At 35.3% G+C, this 9,952-nt stretch overlaps 1 protein-coding gene across 1 annotated transcript; it reads right to left on the bottom strand.

Annotated features, from left to right (window-relative positions):
* Window positions 1–1,984: 1,984 nt before the first annotated feature.
* adh8a (alcohol dehydrogenase 8a) lies at window positions 1,985–8,087 on the bottom strand. Its single transcript, XM_048204116.1, has 9 exons — window positions 7,953–8,087; window positions 5,990–6,091; window positions 5,748–5,889; window positions 4,613–4,700; window positions 4,312–4,531; window positions 2,853–3,113; window positions 2,598–2,730; window positions 2,370–2,508; window positions 1,985–2,289 (listed from the first exon to the last, which is right to left on the bottom strand). Exons 1-9 carry the CDS (start codon window positions 7,968–7,970, stop codon window positions 2,259–2,261), a joined length of 1,134 nt encoding a protein of 377 aa, XP_048060073.1. The 5' UTR covers window positions 7,971–8,087; the 3' UTR covers window positions 1,985–2,258.
* Between the last annotated feature and the right edge of the window lie 1,865 nt (window positions 8,088–9,952).

Here is a 9,952-nt window from a genome sequence, read left to right as displayed (position 1 = left end):
GAAAACGGTTGCATTTGCTCGGAGGGATCACAAATTAATCACCTTACTGTTTTTAAAGTATCAAACTGTATGAGGTTTGCTGTTTTAGTCTGCTTCGGTGTGTTTGTATGCCTGGTGCAACATTATGTCATGACTTATATATGAAAACTCTTCAAATCTGAAAGAGTGCCTTGTAACGTTATTGAACATTGAACAAATGTTTTTCATGAACTTCTTCCAGCGTTTATAAGGTCCAATTAAATTGATCTTTGAGTGAGAATGTGTCTGTGAACACCTAGAGGCAACATTAGATTGAGTACAAATGGTTTAATTATTTTCTGATCATTGCCGTTTAAAGAGCAATGTAAAAGCCTAAAAAGCAGTTGCAGACTTGATGCAGCTCATTTCAGGGTTTCAGTTTGCAAGCTGAATTATAGTACATTTTCTATTTTACTATAGCCTATTTTAACGATTTAAAATGAAGGCCGAATCTCCGGCAATCGTCACAAAGAAATTGAAATGGGTCATAAAATGTGAAATAAAATTCAGTACATAGACTGTAAAAAAATATGGATGACACTCCACTCTCTTCCACTGTAGAAAAGTGAAGCCGCTGTAGGGACAAATTGCCTATATATTTATAATATTATATAAATTGCATATATTCTCAATCATCTTTAATATAATTATGTGTTAAATGAAGTGTTAAATGTCCAAATATTTAAGTTATACAAAAAAAAATTAATTATGTTCAATTATTCACTTAATAGGCTACTATTATTATTATTAGGTGATTTATTAATTAACAGTTAATTCAAATGTAAGAAATTAAGTTCCGTTTGTTTCATTATGCATTAATGTGTTTTCGAACGCATTATACAGTAAGCTATGAGTATTTTAAATTTATATAATCCGTATATACATAGGATAATCATTAACTGACAGTTTGGGGAGACCTGATTTCGAGGGAGGACCCGATTTGTCATAACACCGCCATTGTCCCAATATGGCGCTGATTTGGGACCTGAGTCTGCGCAGTACTAAGCATGAAGTGGAGTCGCGCACTATCAAGGCCTCACCCACACTCCCGCAGAATAGTTTAGTACAGTTTACTGCAGAACAACTAATAAACAGTAATGGAAATGTAAAAGTTAAACATAAAGCTCCAATTTCCACCGAAAATCCCAAAAAAAGTCAGTTGGTGCCTCAGTGACTACTTCACTCAGAGAAGCTGTCAATCATGACGTCACACCCCTGTTTTTATAGCATCAACTAACTAACTAAAACCAAACATATTTAAAAAAAAAAAAACGTTCATCAACTTACATCTTTGGGAAAAAAATATTTGAAGTGTAATTTAATTGTTTAGTTTGTCTCACGTCCCATTACATTACATGGAGACAGCGGGGTTTATGACCTATACGGGGACCAACCACCTGGGGGCGATCGAGACACTTTGGCTTCACTTTTCAGGACTTGTGCATCACATTTGATTCTAATGTCATCCAAGCAGTATTACTATTGAATTATTGCTCCGGCTTTTCACATCATTTAACTTTTAGCCAGACAGACCTGGATAACAAGATTCATACCTTTAGTTTTATCTAAACCTTTCAGAAATCGTTTCAGTATGATAAACTGCCATTGAGCATGTCTGCATAAGGTCTGAGCAATCTATTTCCATCAGTTTGTCTTGAACTTTTTGTAGAAGAGTCTGGAAAAAAATGGTTTCTACAAGTTGAGACTGAATTGACCACCCTAGACAGACATATCTGTAGAAATCGTTTGAGAAAGACATGCTGTAAAGTATTTATCGTGTTTATCAGTGTTTGGATCAGTTTGGCAGGTTATGACTTCATGCTCCAGCTGCAAATTTCTTTGGTGCTTCCCAGCTTTCCCATGATGGTTATGTAAGCAAGACAAATGCTGGAGAGTCTGGCTCAGAGGAGACAAATAAACTATATTGACAGCATCATAAATTGGTTATACAAAATCACTTGAATGATTTATATGCTTGTATCTTTTTTTATTTGCCACAGATAACATTTTCTTGCAAAACTTCTCAGAACTATTTTGCCTTGCAGATGAATATAACAGTTTTTGATGCTAAACATTAACGTTTACATGCACTTGTGTCTCACTTCATAAAGTAGAGGGCTGGAATAATCTATTAAAGAGAATCCTTGAAGCTGGTTACCCAGCTGTAACAAAGTGGGAGAAGAGAATAAAAGGAATATAAGCGTGGCCTAGAATATAATGTGTGGAAGATGATTGGCTTCTCATTTGGATATATTCAGGATGGATCGAATGCTGTAAGATGGGAAACAAATGTTAGTACTTTCGTCTTTCCAATATAACCTCAGACAGAAAGATGAGAGTGAAAAATATACCATTCTCCAGTCTTCATGAGGTTGATGGCATCGTTGACCTGCTCCAGACTCATTTTGTGTGTTATAAACTCGTCAAGCTTTATTTTTCCGGACATGTAGTCACGAACCAGTTTTGGAACAGAGTCCTTGCTCTTAAAACCTTTGCATAAACAAAAATGGATGCACTCAGGCATGTACTCAAGTTCCTTCTCTGAAAGCCAAAAAAGCATTAACTGACAGCTTGCTTACCACCAAACAGAGATCCTTTCCAAGTTTTTCCAGATATGAGCTGAATTGGTCGTGCAGAAAAGTCCTTCATATCAGTCCATCCAACCAGAACACTCACACCCCAACCTTTAACACACGACTCCAGCGCGCTCCTCTGAGGTCAAAGACGCATTAATTCACACAAAGAAAGATTGCAAGTACTGAAAGCTTTTAAATGAGTAAGTAAACAAATGCACCTTTTCACATACTGTAGAGTACGTGTCAGGGAGGTCTTACCATTACTTCAGTGTTGCCCACACACTCGAGTGAGAAGTCCACTCCTCCATTGGTCATTTCTGCCAGCACTTCAGAGATTGGTTTATTATATGCTTTTGGATTCAGAAAATCAGTGGCACCAAAGACCTTTGCCTTCTCAAACTTCTGTTCATTAATATCCACAGCAAAGATGCGAGAGGCTCCGGCGTTTTTACAGCCCATGACTGCAGCCAGACCTACTGCACCCATTCCAAACACTGCACACACTGAGCCTGGTGTCACCTTCACACAAACACAGACAAATCACTATTCGAATGCACCTTAACATTCAAAATTCGCCATTAAAAGTGTTAACATGACAATATACAACATGATATCTGGACTTGGAGCTAGCTATATTGTATTTATAGTGTTGTCTAGCAGATAAAGTGTTCACAGGCTTTGCTTTATGTAATTCTCCGGCATCTAAATCAGACACGTATAAATGTCAGGAAACTCAATGTCACGTCAATAATCATGGATCACTTGTTCTTTGGTAAGTTTAAGGAACACTGTTTAGTTCAATTGTCTTTAATTTAAGAAGATGAGAATTTGTTTCACTCCTGTTTTTACAGTTTCCCCTTCTAAATTCAGTGATGTTGCAGGACGCTTTGCCACTCAGTCTGGCTGAGGGGGCGTATTCCAGCAGGAAAGCGACGTCATTGCATATCCTCTATATAACAGTTCCGGTCGTCAAATCTAATTGGTAGAGCAGCAACTGTACTGTGTAACTGTTTGTCTTTGTAAAGTGTAATTAGTGTCATTTCTTTCTTATTTTAGAATGTAATCATTTCTTTTGTGAAATGAGACGGCTTCGATGAAGTATGCAGCTGAAAGATTCAAACTCTGGAGGGCGTAGCCTTGGAAATGAGTCATTTATAAACGAGCCATTGAATTATTCACTTAACCAATTGCTTGAACTCACTGATTCATTCTGTAACACACTGAGATTAGTGAGCGCATGGAGGTTTGTGAGTTAATGAAATGCTATTAAATCATAAAAATGAAAATTATAATAAATAGATTTAAAATAAAAACAATCAAAATAAAATACTTCCCTTAAAATACAAAAATGAAATATTATATCTGTTTAACTGCATGTCATCTGACCATTAACAGACATCAGAGAACCTTGAATATGCTCTTGAATATGTTGTTAAATTATTGAAATATTAACTTAAACACAATATAGAAATTTTTACTTTAGATTTTTTTTTAAAAAGTTACTCAATATTAACTTAAGTTGTATAGAATAAATATCAACACAGCTAACATTAACTTTTAATGTTTGTCTTTTAAATTGTTTTTCTTGCTTGTGCCCTCTTTCTTTAAAGTGAATGACTCTTGAATTCAGCATTTTGTTATATAAAGAAAAGACATTCAGTCAAGTGTGACTTAAGTGTCCAAATACTTCTTGAATACACACAACATCTATGCTCACCCCAGCTGTGTTGACAGCAGCTCCATAACCAGTAGCGATGCCACAGCCGAGCAGACACACACGGTCGAGTGGAGCATCATCGTGAATCTTTGCCACAGCAATCTGGTTCATGACAGTGTACTCGGAGAAGGTACTGGTGCCCATGAACTGCAAGATGGGCTGACCACGACAAGTAAAACGTGTTGTGGGATCAGACATAACGTCGTAATTATTACTTGTCCTGCCAGAGAAAAAATGGTATGTTTCCAAAAAGCAAGAAATGAAATATAATGTGAAAAGTTGTTTTGTGTTTGATTCTCACCAGCTACGATCACACAGGTTTGTTTTTGGACACTTGCAGAATCTGCATTCTCCACACTGAGAGATGAAGAGTGGAATGACCTTATCACCTGTTCACCACAATACACAGATGTATGTAATTATTTATTTATTTTACTTGCATAAAGGGTGCATCTCAATTTTTGGTTCCCAAAATGTTATTTTTTAAAGGTTTGTTTTTGGTTAGCCAGGAAAGCTTTCTTAACAGAACGTTCATTTTTGGTTTGTAGAATGTTATTCTAACATTCCCATAATGTTATTCCCAGAACGTTTGTTTTTAAGGTTTGTTTTTGGTTAGCTAGGAAAGTTTTCTTAACGAAATAGCACGTTAGTTTTTGGTTTGTAGAACGTTATTCTAATGTTCTACTGACATTATTCTAAAGTTCCCAGAACGTTCTTTTTTAAAGGTTTGTTTTTGGTTAGCCAGGAAAGTTTTCTTAACGGAAATAGAATGTTAGTTTTTGGTTTGTAGAATGTTATTCTAACGTTCCAATAATATTATTCTAACATTCCCAGAACGTTCTTTTTTAAGGTTTGTTTTTGGTTAGCCAAGTTTTCTTAACGGAAATAGAATGTTAGTTTTTGGTTTGTAGAACATTATTCTAATGTTCTATTAACATTATTCTAAAGTTCCCAGAACGTTCTTTTTTTAAGGTTTGTTTTTGGTTAGCCAGGAAAGTTTTCTTAATGGAAAAGAATGTTATTCTAACATTCTCAGCACGTTCCCCTAAACACTTTACTTGATATCTACCCCGCTGTACCTCAGTATTCAGCCATCGCACCCGTGACCCAGTAGCGGTATGGAAGATGGATGTATGGACGAAATCGATAAACGAATGTTAGTCGTTTGCTCTCAGTTGTGGAGGATATTTAGTGTCAACCTCCACTGAGGGAGGGGGGGTTTGACGTTTATGACGTTAATGATGTTTATGAGTGCACATGTATGTAAAAAAAATAAATAAATAAAGGTGTGCACACTGCACAGATAAATGATTTATAATAAATACTGCAACATTCTGTAAATAAAATAGCATAGTCAATTTTGATTTCATGGTGATTTTAAAGAATAAATAAATACACGGAATAAGTGTTGTTAAAATGTAGTTTTAGTTTGTGACCTGGTTTGAAATCAGTGACTCCAGGTCCAACACTCTCCACCACACCAGCACCCTCATGTCCCAGTACTGTGGGAAAACCACGCTCGTCCTTCCCTTCAAACAGGTGGTAAAGGTCAGTGTGACACACACCTGTAGCTACAACCTTCAAGACAGGAAAAAAAAACTTGTTCACCAATACCACAATAAGTTACCAGTATCACAGTATTTAACTGATTTTACAACTTTCATAGAATATTTCCCACCTTGATGCGTATTTCTCCTTCTTGAGGTGGGGCGACTTCTATTTCCTCCATCATCAGGGGAGCATTGGGCTCCCAGGCAACGGCAGCCCGACATTTAATCACCTTTGGCACAAAGAAGAGATTGGTTCAGCATGTTTTATAGATATTTAATGGTTGACTACTGATGTTTATATAACTGCTGCACTTGAGCGTTTGCATGATCTACACTCTCTATCCGTAGTTGGAGATTGTCCAGCTGTTTGGCTTAAGCCAATGGAAACATGAAACATCTGTTTTTAGAGCCACAAATATCTGGGATTTCACAATCACAATCAAATATTAACTCAATGAAATTGCCAGAGCACTTTTTTTTTTTTGTAGTTTTAACGTGGTTTACTAGTTTCCACTTGATAGAAGACTGGCAGAATGACTAATAAAAACCATGAGAAAAAAGAGTTGAATTCATTTTGAAAAACATTTGAAAAAAAAACATTTTTTTTTCATTTGTTACCTCAGTTTTACATGTGACATCTAAATCTCTTCATATATATACACTACAGTACAGTCCAAAAGTTTGGAACCACTAAGATTTTTAATGTTTTTAAAAGAAGTTTCGTCTGCTCACCAAGGCTACATTTATTTAATTAAAAATACAGTAAAAAACAGTAATATTGTGAAATATCATTACAATTTAAAATAACTGTGTACTATTTAAATATATTTGACAAAGTAATTTATTCCTGTGATGCAAAGCTGAATTTTCAGCATCGTTACTCCAGTCTTCAGTGTCACATGATCCTTCAGAAATCATTCTAATATGCTGATTTGCTGCTCAATAAACATTTATGATTATTTTCAATGTTGAAAACGGTTGTGTACTTTTTTTTTTCAGGATTCCTTGATGAATAGAAAGTTCAAAAGAACAGCATTTATCTGAAATACAAAGCTTCTGTAGCATTATACACTACCGTTCAAAAGTTTGGGGTCAGTAAGAATTTTTATTTTTATTTTTTTGAAAAGAAATTAAAGAAATGAATACTTTTATTCAGCAAGGATGCATTAAATCAATCAAAAGTGGCAGTAAAGACATTTATAATGTTACAAAAGATTAGATTTCATATAAACACTGTTCTTTTGAACTTTCTATTCATCAAATAATCCTGAAAAAAAATATTGTACACAAATATTTTGTACAATTGTACACATTAAATGTTTCTTGAGCAGCAGATCAGCATATTAGAATGATTTCTGAAGGATCATGTGACACTGAAGACTGGAGTAATGATGCTGAAAATTCAGCTTTGCCATCACAGGAATAAATTACTTTGAAATATATTCAAATAGAAAACAGTTATTTTAAATTGTAATAATATTTCACAATATTACTGTTTTTTTTACTGTATTTTTAATTAAATAAATGTAGCCTTGGTGAGCAGACGAAACTTCTTTTAAAAACATTAAAAATCTTAGTGGTTCCAAACTTTTGGACTGTACTGTATATATATATATATATATATATATATATATATATATATATATATATATATATATATATATATATATATATATATATATATATTCATTCTATAGTATTTATATACATAGTAGGTCTTTATACATTGCATTATTATTAGCAATGCAAAAAGTCAGTAGTTCATCGCAATAATATATACACAAGTTGTACATTGTATGTGCATTTGAAACAAGCATTGATCTTGCATTTTTTAAGCCAGTTTTTGTTAGTTATGTTAGTTATACTTGATGACTTAAAGAATCTAAAACACTCATATGAGAGTCTTATTAAAACTTTGGCATTAAATTGGTCTGATAGAATCTTATTTGTTGAAGTATTTGCGATATAAATTGTTCCTCAGTAGGTCAATGGAAATAAGCTTAAAGGTATAAAGGAACTGAAGTCATATTAAAAATGCATTAACTGCTCTGCAGCACAAATAAAAAGAGACCAAAAGACAAGTTTACGAACCTTTCCTGCAGTGGCCATTTCCCAATGTAGTCGTATTGCTGAGATGAATGCAAAGAGAGACAGAGATTCTTTGGCACTGGTTTTTATACTCTGGATGAAGCAATTTCTCGCTCCCTCTCTTTCTCTCTCTCTTACTGAACTAAAATTAACTAACATATACAGTTAACTCCAGAATTATTGACACCCTTGGTAAATATTAGCAAAGGCGGCTGTAAAAATAAATCTACATTGTTTATCCTTTTGATCTTTCATTAAAAAATGTTTACAAAATTCTAACCTTTCATTTGAAGTAAAACAATTGAAACTCACATTATGAAATAAATGTTTTTCTCCAATGCATGTTGGCCACAATTATTGGCACCCCTAGAAATTCTTATGAGTAAAATATAGTACAGGTGCATCTCAATAAATTAGAATGTCATGGAAAAGTTCATTTATTTCAGTAATTCAACTCAAATTGTAGAACTTGTGTATTAAACACCTTGAGTGTAAGAAAGGCGCAATACAAATAATATTTATTATTATTATTATTATTAAATAAATTCAATGCACACAAACTAAAGTACTTTAAGTCTTTGGTTCTTTTAATTGTGATGATTTTGTCTCACATTTAACAAAAACCCACCAATTCACTATCTCAATAAATTAGTATACTTCATAAGATCAATAAAAAAAGGATATTATAAACAGAAATATCAGGCTTCTGAAAAGTATGTTCATTTCTATGCACTCAATACTTGGTTGGGCCTCTTTTTGCATGGAGGCGATTAGCCTGTGGCACTGCTCAGGTGTAATGGAAGCCCAGGTTGCTCTGATAATGGCCTTCAGGTCATCTGTACTGTTGGGTCTGGTGTCTCTCATCTTCCTCTCATAGATTCTCTATGGGGTTCAGGTCAGGCGAGTTTGCTGGCCAGTCAAGCACAGTAACACCATGGTCAGTGAACCAGCTTTTGGTACCTTTGGCAGTGTAGGCAGGTGCCAAATCCTGCTGTAAAATGAAATCAGCATCTCCATAAAGCTTGTCAACAGTAGGAAGCATGAAGTGCTCTAAAATTTCCTGGTAGATGGCTGCGTTGACTGTGGACTTCAGAAAACACAGTGGACCAACACCAGCAGATGACATGGCAGCCCAAATCATCACTGACTGCGGAAACTTCACACTGGACTTCAAGCAATATGGTTTCTGTGCCTCTCCACTCTTCCTCCAGACTCTGGGACCTTGATTTCTAAATGAAATTTACTTTCATCTGAAAAGAGCACTTTGGACCACTGAGCAACAGTCCAGTTCTTTTTCTCCTCAGCCCAGGTAAGACGTTTCTGACGTTGTCTTTGGTTCAGAGGTGGCTTGGTATGTGGAATGTGGCAGTTGTAGCCCATTTCCTGAAGACGTCTGTGTGTGATGGCTCTTGATGCACTGACTCCAGCTTCAGTCCACTCTTTTTGAAGCTCTCCTAAGTTCTTATATCGGCTTTGCCTGACAATCTTCTCAAGCCTGCGGTCATTCCTTTCACTTGTACACCTTTTCCTACCACAATTTTTTCCTTCCAGTCAACTTTCCATGAATATGCTTTGGCACAGCACTCTGCGAACAGCCAGCTCTTTCACCAGATGGGTTTGGTGCACACATGGATAAAAAGTACCCCATGCCCACAGTTAAATATACTGCTGGATCTTTAATGTTGTGGGCCTATTTTTCTGCTGGAAGTCCTGAACATCTTGTTCAGATACATGGTATCATGGATTCTATCAAATATCAACAGATAAAAAATCAAAACCTGACTGCTTCTGCTAGAAATCTTATAATGGGCTGTGGTTGGATCTTCCATCAGGACAATGATCCAAAACAAACATCAAAATCAACATGAAAATGGGTCACTGAGGACAAAATAAGGTTTCTGCCATGGCCGTCCCAGTTGCCTGACCTGAACCCTAAAGAAAATGAGTTGGGTGCTTTTCAATTGGTACATGCTTAAGTTCTAAAGATTTGTAATAAACATATC

The sequence above is a fragment of the Megalobrama amblycephala genome, linkage group LG10, assembly GCF_018812025.1.
Source record: "Megalobrama amblycephala isolate DHTTF-2021 linkage group LG10, ASM1881202v1, whole genome shotgun sequence".
NCBI classification, from domain to species: Eukaryota; Metazoa; Chordata; class Actinopteri; order Cypriniformes; family Xenocyprididae; genus Megalobrama; species Megalobrama amblycephala.
This window is presented reverse-complemented; position numbering and strand designations above follow the sequence as displayed.

What these genes read in the sequence shown, in the direction of transcription:
- adh8a (XM_048204116.1), bottom strand. An exon ending in AAGGAGAAATACGCATCAAG is followed by an intron (nt 5,890 to 5,989) that starts GTGGGAAATATT and finishes CCTGTCTTGAAG; the next exon opens with GTTGTAGCTACAGGTGTGTG. An exon ending in GAAAGGATCTCTGTTTGGTG is followed by an intron (nt 2,509 to 2,597) that starts GTAAGCAAGCTG and finishes GTTTATGCAAAG; the next exon opens with GTTTTAAGAGCAAGGACTCT.